The sequence below is a fragment of the Lepidothrix coronata genome, unplaced genomic scaffold, assembly GCF_001604755.1.
Source record: "Lepidothrix coronata isolate B3197 unplaced genomic scaffold, Lepidothrix_coronata-1.0 Scaffold27, whole genome shotgun sequence".
In the NCBI taxonomy this organism is placed as follows: domain Eukaryota; kingdom Metazoa; phylum Chordata; class Aves; order Passeriformes; family Pipridae; genus Lepidothrix; species Lepidothrix coronata.
The window spans coordinates 3,710,379-3,728,826 of NW_016690207.1; the positions used below are offsets into that span (position 1 = coordinate 3,710,379).

The window sequence follows — 18,448 nt, forward strand, 5'->3', positions numbered from 1 at the left end:
ATAAGAGGGAGATGTCACCGTGGGCAGTCACCTTCTCTGCCCATTTCCTCCCAGCCCTGGCAGTGCCGTCCTGTCCCTTCTCCTTCTGTTTGCAGTAGAGTTAATGTTTGCTGCCTCCACCTCCAGGTCAGCTCTTCCCATCACTGGTGTCCTTCATCTCTGCACAGGCAGGTGGGTGGGGGTGTGGACAGAACCATCCTGGTGGGGTTTTTCCATAGGTGAACCCCATATGCAGTTTCCAGCAAAGAGGGCTGTTCAGTAAAGCAATGCAGATGCCTGTAATCCCAATCCTTAGTCCTTCCCAGGCTGCAGAATGGTTTGGTTTTTTATTGTTCCCTCATCCTGGGATGCATATGGATCTACTGGTTCCTTTTAACAGGGCTAAGTGGAGAGACCTGTGTGCTGTCTGGGAGCAGCAATGATTCTGGGGAGCTGAGCAGGCAGAGGGTCAGTCAGCAAGCTGCAGTCACTGGCCTGGAGTGGAACCAGACTTCTGCAGAGGCTGGGTTGGTTGCTTGCTTGGTGTTTTTCTGGTTTTGGTTCTTTTTGAGACCTGTGTGCCCAGTTTGTTAGGAAGAATGAGGATTTTGCTTGTGTGTTCATAGCTGAGCATCACTGGTGCCGTGGCATGAACATTTACCTGGGCAGGGAGATGGAGAGGCTGCCTGGGCACTAAGGGCAGAGGGATACAGGGAGTTCCAGCACTCCCTGGGACTTGCAGGGAGTTCTTTTGCAAGGAAGCCCTTGCCTTTCATTTCCAATGTGACCTGACTAATAAATGAAACCTAAAAATTCCTGTTGTTTTTGGCGGGGAGAGAGATGCACAGAGGAGCAGTGCAGCCCTCCAGATTCCCGTCTGTGTGGGTCTCACAGGGCTGGTTCCTGATTCCTTAGGCTGGTCTCTCCTTGCTCCCCTCGCTGCTCCTCCAGCACACCCTGTCCAGCAACTTTCCATGACAGGAAACATCTGCTGGGAGGCAGGGCCGGGGCTAGGTTACTGCCGGGCATTGGCCGCCGGAATTACCCGGCTCCAGTGACTCCAGGCATGTGCGAGGCATTTTGGGATCTTCCCCACCCGCCCCTTCCCTGGGAAACACACACAGACTGGAGCTGCGAGAGCACAGCCCGAGGCAGACACCGAGGAGGAAGAATTACTGCTTTTCTGCTTTCAGAGGAGGGGGGAAGAGCTGAAGTGTGAGTTGTTTACCAGCCCGTTGAGCCCTGGAAGCCGCGGCTCCATCCGTGAGTTCCAGCTGCTCCGGTGGGGTTGGAGGTATTTTGGTGGCTGGCTCTGCCTTCCCTGGACATCAGGAGCTGCAGGTGCCCTGCACAGACCTGCTGGGACGGCTGTGGGCACTGGTGCAGGGGATGCCCACGGCAAGGAGGTGCTGAGCCGGGAGCAGGAGAGCACTGGGGTCGCCCACCAGCACCGTTACCCCGATGAGCCACTTGGAAGAGAGTCCTCTGGAGGGCAAGTCCTCTCCAAGATCCTCAGGGGCTGCTGGGGCAGAGGAGCTAAAAGTGAGCAGGAAGGCAGGGGAAGGGACCTAAACTCCTGCCAAGCTGCTGTATCTCTGTCGACTTTGGACATAAACAAGAAGCGGCGGGAGCAGGAACAGGAAAAGCAGAGTTGGAGAGCACGGGGAGCTGTGCAAGTGCTGAGGGAACACCATGGATTCCTTGCTGGAGTGTGGGTCTCTCTGGGACCATCTGCTGGATCAAGAGCTGCCATGTCTGCGGTGGGACCTGGAGGGACTTGTCGACTTGTCACGAGGAAATGTGAGCCTTGGATCAGATGGAATCCCAGCTGTGAGTGTCTCTAAACTGAACCGTTTGCCACCCTGACAGAACTGCTGGTGCTGAGCAGAGCATCTGCTGTAGGACAGGTTTTAGGCAGGCTGGGCCATCCCTTAGTGCAGGGAAGGGAGTGGAGTGCCCCTGCACATGGAAGCTGTGCTGCTCAGCTGGGCTGTGTTAATGCACTGAACCCAAAGCTCAGAGCTGATTACAGTCTCTGTTCCCCACTCCATTCCCATCCTGTCTGCTTGTTCCTGGAAATCTTGGGCTTGGGCTCTTGCTGGAGCCCGTCTCTGACCAAGATCTTTTCCAGATGTTCAGGCTGGAAGTTTGGTGAGTAAAATTCACATTTGTGTCATCTGCTGCCTGTCGGGTTTGATTCCCAAGTAAGATCCTTTCCTTTGGGCCCACAGGACTGGAGCAAGTATTGGAACTGCTGAGCTCATGTTGAAATACACTGTTTGTAGTTCATTGAAGTGGTGTGAGGAAGAGGAAATGCTTTTGGGGACAGGAGGCTGTCTGTGATTTGACAGCCAAAATCAAATCTTCTTTGATTTGACAGCATTTGGCAATTCTGTGAGGCTAATGCTAAATAAACTTCACATTCCTCCCACCCCTGTGACTCCCACCACCATCTCAAACAGAAGCTACCTTTGATTTTTGAGGCCCTTTCTGCTCTGGGAGATTTGTGTTGTGTAGCTGGAAGAGATAGGAGAAGGTTGTTGGGAAGAGATGGGAGGTAGGGAGGGAAGAGGTTGTACCCCAGGAGGCTTCTCCTTCCCTACATTTGTGTGAGGAAGAACGAGGCAGATTATCTGGGAGATGGGAATTTGCACCTGCCTCTATTTTGGGCAGCTCTGCCTGCAGAGGCTGTTGTGGCTGTTTTGGGGAGCTGTCAGCAGGGCAGGGTGTGGAGGAGGTGGTCTGACATGGAGTTCACATTGTAGTTCAGCAAATCCCAGAGAGGAGCCAGCTCCTGGTCTCCCTCCAGCCAACAGCACCGTGTTCTCCGAGCCCTTCCATGAGGCCAGGGCACAAAATAAGTGCATGACACAGTTTAGTCCCTGTGAGAGCCTTTTCTGAGCCCCACAGAAGCGTCCTCACCACAGCAGCACATAGCTGTGTGTGCACGGAGTGCCCCTCCATGGGGAGAGGGCTGGGATGAGAGCAGTATTCCTGAGCTCTTGATGGCAGGGATTGCTCAAATTCCTCTGGCAGGGCTGCAGCTGTGCTGGATCACCTACTTGCTGAGCTCAGCTGGGAATTGGCAGTTAACTGATGCACTGCAAACAGAGCACATGTCATACCTTGTGCAGTTTGGGATTGCAGGGAAGGAGATTTCCCCTGCAGCCACAGCTTCCAGGCAACTCCCAGCTGCAGGTATGGGTGCAGCCCTTCTACCCTGTACTTGCTCTTCCAAGTCAGGTTCTCCTCTTCTTCTCACTTAATGCACTAAATCCCATCTCTGTTGGCTGTGATGGGAGCTGGTCTCATGCTTTGTGAGTGCATCTGACCCCCCTTCTCCTTCCCCAGGTGTTCCCGTTTTCCCTCTCCATGGCTCTGTTCTCATGCCTGCCCCTCTCTTTAACAGGCCCTCTGTTATTTGCAGGTGTTGAGTCCAACGTACAAACAACGGAATGAGGATTTCAGGAAACTCTTCAAGCAGCTCCCGGACACGGAGCGACTCATCGTGGGTAAGTCCAGCCCCTCAGGGCTCTGCTCTGTCCTGCTGGGGGGGAAATCCAGCACATGTGCATCCAACTTTTCCTTCTGCAAAGAGGTTGCCTCCAAGGAAAAGCCTGTTGTGCACAGACAGAGCCCCCCCTCACCATTTCGGGTGGGTTCCACTCGTTTTCTTTCAGGGAGAGCAGCACTGATTTGTGATGGGTTCCCTCATGATTCGAGGAGCATGTTTTCCTCCCCAGTGTTCCCCAAACCTCACAGGGTGTTTGTGCTCTTCTAGTGCTCAAGAAGAGTCTTAGAGGGTTCTTTGTGGCCTCGTGTGGTGGGGGTTGCAGGTCTCCATGTGAACAGCACAGAGCTTCCCTATTCCCTCGCTTCCCAGTGCTCCCAGCTCACACATGGCTGCCCTTCCCAGGCCCAGTGAGGCTTGGGCCTCACAGCTGATTGGGGGCTGCCCAGTGCAAGAACACTGCATCTGTTCTGCCCTCTTATGTAAGTGCTGATCTCGGGCTGTGTCTCACACGTCGGAGCAGAGGGGTGGGAATTGTTGAGGATGCTCGAACTGGGAGGGAAGCGAACAATGACACTAGAAGGCAAAACGGAGGAGACAGATTAAATCTGGCAGTCCTACATAGGATGCTCCAGGGTGGCCAGCTGATCAGGCAGGATCATCAGTCAGTGAGAGAGACTGTGTGTGACGTGCCCTTGGGAGGAAACATAACCCAGTGGCCGGAGCAGCAGCTGGGGCTCGGCTGGGTTGTGTGAAGCAGCTTCTTCTCTCCGTGCTGCCGCTCATCCTCACCTTTAGGCTGTCCTGCTGCCTGGTTTTGCTGCTCCTAAACCCTCTGCTGTCCACCCACAGATTACTCATGTGCTCTCCAACGAGACATCCTCCTGCAGGGCCGCCTCTACCTCTCGGAAAACTGGATCTGCTTCTACAGCAACATCTTCCGCTGGGAGACACTGGTGAGGCTGCCAGGCTGTGTGCCAGTGGGCTTTGTGTCAGCACGTTTGCTGACACTGCTCTGGAAGCACTTCTTTTCATTGTCTCTCTCATCATCTCCTGTCTTTCCCTGTGTTCTTTCCTTCCTGGGTGGCTCTGCCCACAGCTGACCGTTCGCTTGAAGGACATCTGCTCGATGACCAAGGAGAAGACAGCCCGGCTCATTCCCAATGCCATCCAAGTTTGCACTGACACTGAAAAGGTACGTCCTTGAAGCCCTCACTTCTGATGGCTCTCAGGGGCAGGGGAATTCTGGGGGGTGTGGGATTTTTCCAAACTGACTGGTGGTGCAGCAGCAAGGGGGAAGGGCTGGGTCTGGAACACACGGAGCTCGGATGTGGGGTGTGGGATGTGGGGCCAGGTAAAACATCCAGTGTGGTTTGCTCACTGCTTCCATGAACTGCAGCTGGAAAGGGATCCAAACAGGCTTGTCTCTTCATATTCCCTTTTTTGGGGCCTTTTCTGAACTGACTTTTCTCCCCATCTCTTCCCTTTCAGCACTTTTTTACTTCCTTTGGGGCTCGAGACAGGACGTACATGATGATGTTCAGACTCTGGCAGAACGCTCTGCTTGACAAGGTACTGAGACCATCCACTTGTTGGCTGGGGTGGAAGGGAGGGGATGGATGTAACCTCACTGCTGTATGTGCATCAAAAGACATTAGGACAGCAGGCACATATTTTTAGGCAGAGCATGTTCATAACTGCAGGTGCAATTCCTTCTTTTTGCATGGAATTCTGTGCACACATTATAGGTGCCACCCTGCCTTTGCTAAGGAGTGGAAACAGGGTCTCGGCAGGGAATTTTTTTGAAGTGTGTAATTCCAGTGAAGCAGCCCAGAAAAAAGCAGTTCAAAGGGCAAGAGGAATAGCTCAGTGTGCAGGCAGAGTTCTGTGCTTTGGAGTGTGGAGTTCCAGACAGGGCAGATAAAGAGTGTTCAGGGCATCCCAAATCCAAAGGAGAGCAGTGGTGGGTGCAGGGTGCACTCAGGGCTCAGTTTTAAAATAAAGCAGGGATGTGCTCCTGCTGTGCCAGAGGCCCCATATATCCTGTATCTCATCCAAGTATCTGCTCCACAGCCTGGTGAGTATTTCTGGCCTCACTCCTCAGCCTCAGGAACTGATGTTCCAGTGCTTCCAGCGTTTCAGGATGCCCTGGCTGGAGTTCAGAGCACACTGGGAGGCTCAAGTAATCCAGCACCCGGAATACCCTGTCCCCAAAATCGGGGGAGCATTTGGGATGCACAGGGATCACTTTGCATTGGGCAGCTTGTGCTGGGCCATCTGCTGTAATTTGAGGAGCCTTTGGAAGTTCCTGACAAAATTCCGTGTGCCCTTGGTTTCAAGGTCAGAGCAAATGGAGTGATAAGGACAGGAAACACTTCCAGAGCTCTTTTTTTCCAAGAGGGGGAGAAAGAACCTAATCCAGTTTTCCTGATCAAACATGCAAATGAGAGTGTGTGCGAGGAGAAGGTGAAACAGTCAGACATTTCTCTGGATAGAAGTTCCTCATTAGAGTGGTTTTTTTTCCCCATGCTTTTGATTGCTACTTTTGGGAGCTGGATTAAAAAATTCCTGCCTTATCCCGTGCAGTTACTATGGGAAGAAATTCAAGCCGGCAACTCAGAAAAAGTTCACTGGATTTGTTTTCCCTCATTACCGAGAAATCTTTGTCATTGGTCATAAGTTTCTCGTGGGTAAAAATCCATCCCTTTGTATCCCTGTGCCACGTATTTAAATCACAAGTTCTGCCCCGTTTTTAAGAACCTCAGATCACAGTCATGTGGTGATCAACTGACCTGCATCCCTGAAAAACTGGGTTTTTGTCAACACTGGATAATTAATTTTTTCTTTTTATCTCAAGTATATACTTTTCACAGAAGTATCTGGTGATACAAACTCCTTTTGATTTCAGACTGCAACAGGAAGTGTTTTTCTTTGTTGCTGTTTTAGATCATTTTCCCTGCAGCTGGGATTCTTTAGGCAGCTTTAATTTAAGGAAACTTGGAAGGGCAAAATAACCTTGTAAGATTATTTTCCTTGTAAGTACTCCCCACTGGGGCTTGGTAAAGTAGCAGATATTAAATGGAAGCACAGCAGAAGAGGTAGGAAAACACCTGTGGAGGGAAATGCAGGTTTGCTGCTGGCATTATTCCATTGTAGAGTGGAAAATCTCATCCCATGTGCTGCTCTGGGTGTAGCCTCGTGTTGGCTTTCTGACAGTCTTGAGTAATGTGAGATTGTGGCATGGAAAAATAACAAAATCAGGTTTTAGGGCAGAACCTGGGCTGATGGTGAAGGCTTTTTTGGGAAAAGAGCCTCTTAGTGCTTGGTGGGGGCAACCTCTAAGGTAGCTTGGCCTAAGAAGATAAATTCCATAAAATGGAATTTCACAGAGGTGAGTCCAGTGTAAGGCTCTCACCTCCCATCAGGGGCTGTGTCAGGATCTCTCACTTCTCCTTTCAGGGCAAGCAATGTACTCCTGACAACGGGAATTCCAGACTGTCATTCTGTTTTAGTGTTCTTGGGTGCAAATGTGTGCTGTTCTCCATCCCCTTTTAGCCTCTGTGTCCAAAGGAGCTCTGGCACTTTGTCCACCAGTGCTATGGGAACGAGCTGGGTCTGACCAGTGATGATGAAGACTATGTGCCTCCTGATGATGACTTCAACACAATGGGGTGAGTGAGGAGGAGGAAACTCTGCCTGGGAGGAAGAAAAGATGGCCCCAGGAGAGCAGGATATACTGCAGGCCTCAGAGTGCTGCTTGTCCCTGGTGAGAGGTTCTGGGATCTGGCCAAAGGTTTGCCCTTAAATGTGTAATGCCTGAAACACTGAAAGCCCACCATTTCCTCATGGAAGTTGGTAGGGATTGAAATGCCAGCTGGGCAACTGTGCAAATGCCAGAGCATCCCAGTCACAGGGTTACATGGTCAGAAAGTGCTGGTGCTTGTTGGTCTGTGTATAAACACTGAAAAGTCTGGGCTCCACTGAGCCATTTCTGCTTCTTGGCCACACTGGAAACTTCATAGGACTGTTCTCACTTGCTCTGTGTGTCCAGTTGTAGCTGTACTGAGAGGGGTAAATATAAAAACCTGTGTTCTCTGTGGCGTCTCAGCTACTGTGAGGAAATCCCCGTGGAAGAGAACGAAGTCAACGACAGCTCCTCCAAGAGCAGCATGGAGGCCAAGCCAGAAGCCAGCCCTCAGCTGCCAAAGAAATCTGTCACTGCCAGCACCCTGACATCCACGGGCAGCAGTGAAGCTCCAGCCTCGGTGAGTGTCCTCCCTCCCCTGGGAGCGGGAATGCTCCTCCCTGGGATCCCGCTGCTCCTTGCTTGTGTGAGGGAACTGCTCTGCTCCTCCACTGACTTTGGGTCTCTGCCTGGCCAAAAAAAAATGAGCCAAGTGTGCCCGTCCTAAAAGCCTGGGGCTCTCAGCAGCCAAGTGCATTTTCCTTTCTGTGCCCTCAGATGGAAAGGAATGGAGTTCTGGAGATAAAAAGGGTTATCATTGCTTTGCTGCCTTCAGCGGTGCCCTCGTGGTGTTATGGCAGAGCAGACCTTGTTCGGTTATAACCTCAGGTTTTTTCAGCTTGTTTGAGAGCAGAACTAGTATTGTTTGTGTGCTTGTCTGGATAAAAAAGCCTTGTGGTGTCCCAAGCTCGAACACTGACTGTTTGACAGGAGGTAATCCAATATATCCACGTGTTTTACAAACACTGTATGGCAGCTTTCCTCCTCTATTATTTAATTTTTCAGGCATGTCAAAGCTAAATAGTCAGGGGTAGACAATTGGTTCACAAATGCAAAGTTTTCAGCAATGAGCCCCAGTTTCCAGGTGCTGATGCTGCCCTCCCTGTGCTCTGTGCTTGCTGCAGTTCGATGGAGTGCTCCCAGAAGAGGAGGAGGCAGTGGCAGAGAGCCCTGTGGAAAAAGACCTCGGCATTGCAAATATCATGGGAGAGAAGATGGACATCATTGGCCCTGTGAACTCCCCTTCCCTGGACTTCAATGACAACGAAGACATTCCCACTGAGCTCAGTGACTCCTCAGAGACCCACGATGAAGGTACGTGGGGAAGGCCATTCCCTCGGTGTGTTTTACACCCTTTCTAGTGAGGGACTGGAGTGGCAAATACTGGATTCCTTTCCTGGGGTTCAGAAGATGCAAAGAATCCCCACTGTGGGCTGCAGAAAGTGGATATGTGGGGTATTTGGAAGGATATCCCTAAAATAAGCTATGGAGGTGATTACCCCTTCTGATATCCCAGCTGTTGTCCTGGGATCAGTGGAGGAAAGGGGTTAGAAGTCCCTCTTCTTCCTTCTTCACAGAGTAAAATACTGAGGCCCTGGTGCTGTGGAAACACAGCCCCCGTGATCCTGGGGGACAGATATGTCAAGGCTGAATATTCAAAGGTAGAAAATCGGTTCACAGGTGTAAAGTTTTCAGAAATGGGGGCCTGTTTCCCCACAGGGGAAGTCCAGGCCTTTTACGAGGACCTGAACGGCCGCCAGTACGTGAACGAGGTGTTCAACTTCAGCGTGGACAAGCTCTACGACCTGCTCTTCACAGACTCCCAGTTCCAGAGGGACTTCATGGAGCAGCGCCGGTTCTCTGGTGAGCCCGTGGTCCTTGGGGAGCCTGTGGTCCCTGGGGAGCCTCCTGTGGTCCCTGGGGAGCCTCCTGTGGTCCCTGGGGAGCCTCCTGTGGTCCCTGGGGAGTCTGTGGTCCCTGCCAAGGCACAGGGCACAAGGAAAATCTCTTCCTTGGAGGTGTATCTTTGCCTGATGGAGGGGTTGGGTAACGTCTGAGCAGATTTTGGGACAGTGCAGTCTGTGCTGTCAGTAATGAAAAGCAGGCAGAACCAGCCTTGCTTGCCCGTCTAGTTTCATTTTCTAGCAGCAAAATTCATGGAAGAAGCAGACCCTCTTATTTTTTAGCATCAGCTAAGGCCTGACTCTGTGTTAAAGGCTTAGCAGTGTGAGGAGAAAGCTCTTCTGGCTCCACACCAGACGCTGCACTTGCTGATGCAGAGAGTGTCCCCTGACATGTTGTGGTTCTCCTTTCCCTGTAACTGTAGGTTTGCTAAAGGAGATGTATTCCCAGCCTCTCCAACTTTCCCTGCACTTCAAAGAAGGGAAAATATTCCCATTTAGCTCAGGAGCCCTTTCACAGTCTGCTGAGCTATAGTGCTTCTGCAGCCAGGCTCTGCAAGGGCAAGGAAATACTGTCCCAAGCTTGTTATGCCTTTCCCTGGTGAATGACCAGAGACCCCTCTCTGATAACTTAACTGGAATATTGTTTTGTCCCCTCAGATATTATCTTTAATCCCTGGAAGAAGGAAGAAAATGGCAATCAGACCAGAGTGATCCTGTATACCATTACCCTCACCAACCCTCTGGCCCCCAAAACTGCCACTGTCACAGAGACACAGGTATGTGAGGGGGGAGCAGGGCTGTGCTGCTGGGTAGGAACTGATCTGGGAGTTATTTTCTTGCCTTGGCCATGCTGCTGTGCATGTTCTCATTGTCCTATCCCTTTCCTTTTACACATTTTTTTGTATTAACTTACTGCCCAGTGTCACTGCAGACGTGATTAGCTGATCTTACACTGGATTGTGTTGCCAGGAGAGGACCACGAGTTTTCCAACAAAAGCAGATGAGTTTGTGAACAAACCAGCACATTTTAACAAATGTGTTTGTCACCCATTCTGGTGGTTTTTTGGGCTGTGGTCACTCCAGCAGATGTTATTCATGAGCAGGGCACAAGAAAGTCAGGTATTGTCTGGCCAGTCCTTCTCACAGCTTTGCAGGGAGATGTTTTTATTATGGGGAGGACAATGAGATATATTTAAGAAGATAAAAAGGGGAAGGACCTGCAGTGCACTGGGAGGAGCCAGGCTGGCTGTATCTAATGGGAGCTGCAGCTGGAGAGGGAGGAAAAGCCTCTTTCCTTGTTCAGATATGTTCAAGTGGCCAAAGGTAAATACTGAGAGTTAGCTTAGTATTAGGGAATACTAAGAGGGAGCCTGGAAGGGATGTCTGAGCATTTCAGGGACAGAGGAATCCCAGCAGCAAGGTGTAACGGGAGGATGGAAGGAGAATCCCAGCAGCAAGGTGTAAATGGGGAGGATGAGGTGAAATGTGCTGTTCAGAAGCCAAGACTGTGCAGAGAAGGGAAAGGAAAGGGGACAGCAAAGTGATGGGCAAAGAGAACAGCACATTTTCAGAGAAAGACATGGCCTATTTCATGCTGAGTTTGGGGTCACCCGCCAAGGCACACCTTGCTGTGCCCTTGCTGCAGAGGTAAGTGGAAATGGTCTGTAAGAAAAGCCATATTTTTGTACATGGATCTGCAATTAACTGTGTCCCCTTCGTGAGGTTTGTTCTGGAGCAAAGGAAGAAGCAGATCAGAAGCACTTAAAAGAAGTAATTAACATGTTTTTATGGCGTTTAGAATCACAGAATAATTTATGCTAGAGAGGCCCCTGCTCAAAGCAGGACCGTGTCTGGCTGTGGCTCAGGTTGGTCCCTGACAAGCCAGACATTAGAACAGAGGCCATACTTGCAAAGGTCCCAAAGAACTGCTGTTACAAAACACTGGAGGTTGAGCTGCTGGAACATGAAGCCCTTTTGAAATACACCCTTGGGAAACATCTGGGTGAAACACTTGGTTTCCTGGAGCCTGCCTTCCCTTCGGGGTGAGCTGGGGCAGGGCCGTGGGGGTGTGTGTGTGTTTTGTGCCAGTGCCATCCGTCAGAGCTGTGTTCTGACCACACTAACAGTTGCCCTGCCTGCTGTCTTTTCTGCAGACAATGTACAAAGCCAGCCAGGAGAGCGAGTGCTATGTCATAGATGCAGAGGTGCTAACCCACGACGTCCCCTACCACGATTATTTCTACACCATCAACCGCTACACGTTGACTCGTGTGGCCAGAAACAAAAGCCGACTCAGGTACGCTTTCTGGGGGGATTAAAAGAGCTTTTCTGGTGACCAGAAAGTCACCTCGGCGTGGGAGTTTTGCTGTTTGGTGTGTTAGGAGGGGTTGAGGGGGACTCTTTGTCCTGTAGCTGGAACACTCCTGTCACAAAGAGCAGGGGCAGGTTCCTGCTGGGGTGACACTGAGCAAACATCAGACCTGATGCAGGGGAGTTCCAGCTGGGTCAGGGAGAGGATTTAAAGACTTCTTCTCCCCTTTCTTGGAAGCAGTGGTCTGCAGGGCCTGTTGTCACATGCAGTCAACTACCTGTGATAAGCAACAGGACATATTTCCAGGGATTGTGCCTCTGAGCGCAATTGTGCCTCTGTCCCCTCAGGGGACAAGCAGAGGAATTTGGTATCAGGCAGAACTATAGGCTTTTCTGGGACTTTTTCTGTAGACTTTTTAAGTCTGCTACTAAAACCCAGGTGTATCTGCTGGTTCTCTGCCTCTTGGGTGAGCTTCATGTGTTAGTGCTGCAGTGCAGCAGTACAGACTAAAGGAGCAACCCAGGTACAGAGGGGTTTTTTCTGACTTAAGCTCAGTCTTTCCTTAAGCTCCAAACACCTTTTAGTGAGGTGGGAAGAAGCTGGAACTTGTAGACTGAACTTACGGTTCAGTAAGTAGCCTAAATGTCTGCCTGCCACATGGAGTCCTTTTGGGAGAGGCTCTTCCTGCCTCTGGAAGGACTCTCCATGCAGTGCTTCTCCTTGGGAAACACAAAGGGCTGGGACCATCCCAGTGTGCAGGATTATTTCTCGTATTTACAGTGGCAGAGGTTGTGAGTTGATATTTCAAAACTTGGGAGAACGACCGTCCTTTCTTCTCACAGGGTTTCCACGGAGTTACGTTACAGGAAACAGCCTTGGGGGCTGGTGAAATCCTTCATTGAGAAGAATTTTTGGAGTGGCCTGGAGGATTATTTCCGTCATTTGGGTAAGAGTGGCCGTGACTGTGGTAGTGACACACACAGACAGTGGCACCTCCCGTGGTTGGGAAGCAGGATAACACACATGTACCCCCGAAATGCCAGGCAGTGGAAAGAGTTCTGGAAAATTTATTCCCAAGTCGAGAACACTGGGCTTGCAAGGGAAAAAATACTTCTAGCAGTGCTGCAAAAAGCACAACCTCAGAAAGACAGGCCTCCTGTTCTCTTCAAGGCTTTTTATCTTTACTGGCCTCCCCCCAGGCCCTGTAGCCTGCATGAGTTTCTCTCTCCTCATCTCAGAGAGAGAATGACATTAAGAAGAAGTTTTAGTTTTAGTTGGATGTTGGGAAGATTGGACATTGGGAGGGATCAGACATTGGAATGGGCTGCTCAGGGGGGAGATGGAGTCACCATCCCTGGAGGTGTTTAAGGCAAGAGGATAAAACATCCAAATTAGCCATGAGAAAGGTGTTTCTTAGGCAGGAAAGGCTTCCTAAGCGAAACAAGCCCTTATCTCCTCCTTACAAATCTTCCAGAAGGGTATCTACACTTACAGTGGTTTAGGCACGGCGTGGCAGGCTGGGGAGCCCACCTTGGGGTGGCTTATAAAAGGGGCCACCACAGCTGGGATTAACCAGGGCAGCAAGTCCTGCTCTCTGCCAGGCAGTCTGGGCTCAGGGGTTGGCAGGAGGTGGAAGGAACGTGTCTCTCAGCCCCTGCCAACTTCTCTGCGCCGTTAGAGGCCTTAAATCCCTGAAACATCTCTGGAAGCCACGTCCCTGAAACGTTCCCCTGCCGCCCACACAGAGAGCGAGCTGGCCAAGACGGAGAGCACGTACCTGGCCGAGGTGCACAGACAATCCCCCAAGGAGAAGGTGAGCAAGCAATCCACGGTGCGGCGCCGGAAACGCGCCCACGCCCACCTGCGGGTGCCACACCTGGAGGAGGTGCTGAGCCCCGTCACCACCCCCACCGACGAGGAGGTGGCACACCGCAGCAAGCACGTGGCAGGTGAGGGACAGAAAAGACACCTCTGCTTGCCCTGCTCCATGGGAAGAGGAGTTCCAGGGGGTTTCCAGGGCAGGGAGGGGGTGTTGCGGTTGTTTGGGTGGGGAGGGTTGATTCCAGAGAAGGGGTGGAGCACAAGTCCTGTGAGGAGCAGCTGGGGGAGCTCATCCTGGAGAGGATGAGGAGGCTCAGGGCTGAGCTTCTCACTGACCACAACTCCCTGACAGGAGGGTGTAGCCAGGTGGGGGGTCAGGCTCTTCTCCCAGCAGTAGGACAAGAGGGCTCGGTCTTCAGCTGCACCAGGGGAGGTTCAGGTTGGACACTAGGAAGAAGTTTTAGTTTTAGTTGGACGTTAGGAAGAAGTTGGACATTGGGAAGGATCAGGCATTGGAATGGGCTGCCCGGGGAGGGGGTGGAGGCACCGTCCCTGGAGGTGTTAAAGAGCAGACTGGATGTGGCATCACTGCCATGGTCTGGGTGACAGGGCGGTGTTGGGTCACAGGTTGAACTCGATGATCTCAGAGGACTTTTCCAACCTGGTTGATTCTGTGAGAGGGACAAGGGACAGCATTCCCTGTCCTAAATGCATCCATCTCCTCAGGTTCCACTCAGACACGGCACATCCCCGAGGAAAGCCCCAGTGGCTTCCACCTGCAGAGTGTCTCCAAGCTGCTCCTTGTCATCAGCTTTGTGTAAGTGATGGTTTTTGCTTTCCTTCACAGTCAGCCTTGAACAGCTTTGGTTTGTCTGCATTTCTGGTGTTCTGTGCTCCCTTCTTTCTGCTCAGGTTTACCCTTTTTTTTTAACCAGACGTGGGCTTTGTAGACCTGCATGTTTTTGGGAGTCCTAAATGCAGGTCTGGGACGTGTTTGGGACAATGATGATTGCAAGCAGGGCAGCTGTGCAAGGAGAGGGGCATCAATACCTGAAAGAGAAGAAACACAATAAAGAGAGGAAAAAAAAATAAGAGGAAAAAAAAAGAGAAAAAGTAGATAGAGGCTTTTTTATTTCAGGGACTCAATTTAGAGACTTTCAATGACATCTATAAAACGTGGGGTGTTTTAAATTTAAAATGTCTTTTAATGTATTCTGCTCACAAATCAGCTGTTACCAAGAACAATGACCAGGCAAAGCTCTGTGGGAGCCATTGTCTATCACAACGAGGTTCAGATTCTGTGGGGAAATTCTGGTCTGGCAAAACCTATTTGGGTCTAGTCCTAGGTGGTGATTTGGATGAGAGGTACCATCCCAAAAAGAAGCTGGACCCTTTAGAGATGATTTCTTCAAAACAAGGATAGAAACATGTGAAGCACAAGAGGTTGATTTTCCTAGTTCAGCAGCAAAAACTGTGTTTGGTGTGGGGGGGTCTTTTCTGCCACACCTTTCCCAGCTGCTAGTCCTGGACTTGGATGTGGGCTCCAAGTGGGCTGGGAATGGTCTTCTTGTATCCCTGTGGCTCAGCCTAACACTTGAACTCAGGTGTATCTGCTGGTTCTCTGCCTCTTGGGTGAGCTTCATGTGTTAGTGCTGCAGTGCAGACTAAAGGAGCAATCCAGGTACAGAGGGAGTTTTTCTGCCTTGAGCTCAGTCTTTCCTTAAGCTCCAGCCACCTTTCAGTGAGGTGGGAAGAAGCTGGAATTTGTAGACTGAACTTACAGTTCAGATTGAGCTCCTTTCTGTGTCTCCTTTTCCCAGTGGGGGCACTGACTGCAGAGTTTTGCAGCAGCAACCCAGCCAAGTTGCTGGGAAGGTGAGGTCAAGTCCTGTCGTGATAAGAAAACAGTAGAAAGGTACAAAAAAGCTTTATGAAAACGTCTCCTGACAGGCTGTGAGCTTCACTTAGGTCAGAGAGCCCTGATAATGATTTCAGAACACTCCTCTGGCCAGTTGCCCTCCTCCTGACTGAGCTGGTGATAGTGGGCCATTCTTCCAGCAGAACAGCTGCTCTGTTCAGAGACAGGCACCAGCCTGGTATTTTTGGAATCTGTTCCCCGGGAGGAGAGGAAATGCCCGTGTGTGGTGGTGGTGGTGGGTGAGAGGAGCAGTGCAGGGTCTGGCTGGGGGGGTGTTCCCAGTGCCAGCAGTGCTGGGAGGGGGTGATGCTGGCTGTGTGCAGCCTGGCTGTGTGTCACACGGTGCCCTCGTGGGCACACTTGGGGCTCGTCCCCCAGAGCCACAGCTCAGCTTTGCTGGGTGATTTGCACCAGGAATGCAGGCACAGGGGTATTTGTGTGTCCCTCCTGCCTCTCTTCCCACTGTTCCTTTCTCCTCCCCTGGCCCCCTGTGCCTCCTGCACTGTCTCTGAGCCTCCTCTCTCAGCCCAGTTTCTCCTGGTCTGTGTCAGTCCGTTTCTAACCTGCAGCTGCTCCGTCTTTTCTCTTCCCTGCTCCCATTAGGATCTGTTTCAGGTACTGTCTCTCTCTTTTTTTACCTCTTTACTCTCCCATTTCTCTCTCTTTCTCTGCATTCAGCACATCCACCCATCCAACCTGTTCTGGCTGACCCCTCATCCCTGTCTTTCTGTCTCTCTGTCCTCCTTGCTCACGCATTTCTTCCACGAGGTGCAGTTTTGGGTTCTGACCACCTGGTCCTTACTCAGATTTAAGTTCCCACTCACATCCAGGGTGGACCTGGGCCTCAGACACCTTCTCAAGCCTTGGGCATTTCCCAGGTGTGCCTGGCAATGTGCTGTGAAGTGCTCCTGCTAAACTGACTGTTCTCCTTCTTTCCAGTCTGGTGCTGCTGGTCATTCTCAATATGATGCTGTTCTACAAACTCTGGATGTTGGAATATACTACACAGACCCTCACAGCGTGGCAGGGCTTGAGGCTGCAGGAGAGGTATTATTAGAGAATTATTATTTTCCCCAAAATAGCCCTCCTACTTTCCCATGGATAGATACTTTAGGTGATTATAGATACTTGAAGTGATTTTATCTTTCTCTAGTACTCTTGGTGTTTGTTAAGACTACTACAATATAGTATTTAAGTACAGAACATATATCCTGTAATGTGCATGTTCTGGAATTACATGGGTACATCTTTCCTTGCCCCACACAAGTAAGTTTTGTGTTGCATCCATGATTTTTGTGGAAGCATCTGAACCTGTCCAAGCCCCTTGAGTGCTTCCATCTGTCCTGATTCCTCTCCCCTCAGCAGCCTCCCACCCTGTTCTGGGGGGGTTAATTGGGCCTGAAGGAAGAGAGAGAGCCATGGGAAAGAGAGCCAGTGCAGCTTTAATTCAAAATAAAGTCCTGAACAAATTACATGGGATGAATAAAGACCGACAGAGCATGTCTAGAAAAAGCAAACCACGGAATCCAATTGATTGAAATTCCAAGCATTTTAAATGCACTTTTGCTCAAGAAACTGTGTCCCTTTGGGGTGAAAAGCTTAGCCAGAAGCTGGTTACACCCACTGCATGTTGCCCAGGGTGACTCTTGCCCGTGTTGTGCTGCCAGGTTGCCCCAGTCTCAGACAGAGTGGGCCCAGTTACTGGAGTCCCAGCAGAAGTACCACGACTCGGAGCTGCAGAAGTGGCGGGAGATCATCAAATCCTCCGTGATGCTGCTGGACCAGGTGAGACCCCACGGCCAGGTAGGGCTGTGACCTGAATCATAGAATCATGGAATCAGCTGGGTTGGAAGGGACCTCCCAGATCATCAAGTCCAACCTTTGATCCAACCCCGCCGTGGTTCCCAGCCCATGGCACTGATGCCACATCCAGTCTCACCTTAAAAACCTCCAGGGACGGAGAATCCACCACTTCCCTGGGCAGCCCATTCCAATGGCTGAGCACCCTCTCTGGAAAGAAATTCTTTCTAATCTCCAACCTAACCCTCCCCTGGCACAGCTGAAGACCCAGCCCTCTTGTCTTGCTGAGAGTTGCCTGGGAAAAGAGACCAAACCCCCCCTGGCTCCCCCCTCCTGTCAGGGAGTTGCAGAGAGTGAGGAGGTCTCCCCTGAGCCTCCTCTTCTCCAGGCTGAACAGCCCCAGCTCCCTCAGCCTCTCCTCACAGCACTTGTGCTCCAGTCCCTTCCCCAGCCTCGTTGCTCTCCTCTGGACCTGCTCCAGGACCTCTGTCCTCCCACCCCCTGCTCCCAACCCTGCAGCATTCCCTGGCTCCACTGTGGTCCCTCAGGTGTGTCACCTCCACCGGTGTCTCCCTCAGACCCATCTTCTCCCCTCGTGGTGGGCAGCAGGTCCAGGGGCTGTCACAGGGTGCCACGGGGTCTCTCTGTCACATGAGGAGGAGGGAATTCTACAGGGGCAAAAAAATCTTACATTGGCACATTTTGAATCTAGTCTGTGGCATCCCAGTTTGGAAGAAAGACTGTTTTTTACCTCAGCTCTGGATTCACACGTAGGTTTTGTGGATGAAGGGAACACCTTCTGCATGGGCCCTTCACAGCACAGAGTTCAGTATCCACTGCCTAAAAAGCCTTTTGTACAGCAGGCTGCTGAGAAAATAATCCAGAAATCAGAGCTGCTCCTCCTGAACCTCATTCTCTCACCCTTTCTCTTGGAGAAAAGTGCCTCTCAGTCTCCCACCTTCTCAGTGTCCATTTGTACATCCCAGCCCTGCTCCCAAAATTGAATCTGGTGTGGACACTTTACAGGGAAAAGAAGGAAGTCCCGAAGCTCTCACCTCCAGGGTTGCATCACAGTGGGGAAATCTCTTGTCTTGCAGATGAAGGATTCCCTAATAAACCTTCAGAATGGCATCGGGTCCCGGGACTTCGGGTCAGATCCAGAGGAGAAACGGAAACGTTTCCACTGACAGGCAGGAATGCAGGAGGCCAGAGGACGGTGTGCAATATGTGTAAATAGGATATATAAATATATATATAAATATATATATATATATATACAGAATATAAATATATATATTATATACAGATTTTAAGAGAAAAAAAGAGAAAAAGTAGATAGAGTCTTTTTTATTTCAGCGACTCAGTTTAGAGACTTTCAATGACATCTATAAAACGTGGGGTGTTTTAAATTTAAAATAAGTCTTTTAATGTATTCTGCTCACAAATCAGCTGTTACCAA

The 18,448-nt window shown here is 50.8% G+C and overlaps 1 protein-coding gene across 10 annotated transcripts in view; it reads left to right on the plus strand.

The window, feature by feature from the left end:
- GRAMD1B (GRAM domain containing 1B) overlaps positions 1-18,312 on the plus strand; it is a 117,060-nt gene extending 98,748 nt beyond the window's left edge. For 8 of the 10 annotated variants that reach the window (XM_017809642.1, XM_017809640.1, XM_017809648.1 and 5 more), the window contains 17 exons: positions 3,407-3,491; positions 4,343-4,446; positions 4,590-4,685; positions 4,982-5,062; positions 7,046-7,161; positions 7,599-7,755; positions 8,360-8,549; positions 8,955-9,098; positions 9,797-9,915; positions 11,293-11,435; positions 12,293-12,396; positions 13,196-13,399; positions 13,998-14,088; positions 15,793-15,804; positions 16,129-16,236; positions 16,857-16,974; positions 18,087-18,312. In XM_017809642.1, the coding sequence (XP_017665131.1) occupies positions 3,407-3,491; positions 4,343-4,446; positions 4,590-4,685; positions 4,982-5,062; positions 7,046-7,161; positions 7,599-7,755; positions 8,360-8,549; positions 8,955-9,098; positions 9,797-9,915; positions 11,293-11,435; positions 12,293-12,396; positions 13,196-13,399; positions 13,998-14,088; positions 15,793-15,804; positions 16,129-16,236; positions 16,857-16,974; positions 18,087-18,176 (1,962 nt within the window). In that variant the 3' untranslated portion in view covers positions 18,177-18,312. Of the gene's footprint in view, positions 1-1,012; positions 1,810-3,406; positions 3,492-4,342; positions 4,447-4,589; positions 4,686-4,981; positions 5,063-7,045; positions 7,162-7,598; positions 7,756-8,359; positions 8,550-8,954; positions 9,099-9,796; positions 9,916-11,292; positions 11,436-12,292; positions 12,397-13,195; positions 13,400-13,997; positions 14,089-15,792; positions 15,805-16,128; positions 16,237-16,856; positions 16,975-18,086 lie in introns of those variants that run through there. The other 2 variants (XM_017809647.1, XM_017809641.1) reach the window with 2 other exon arrangements.
- The last annotated feature ends 136 nt before the right edge of the window (positions 18,313-18,448 follow it).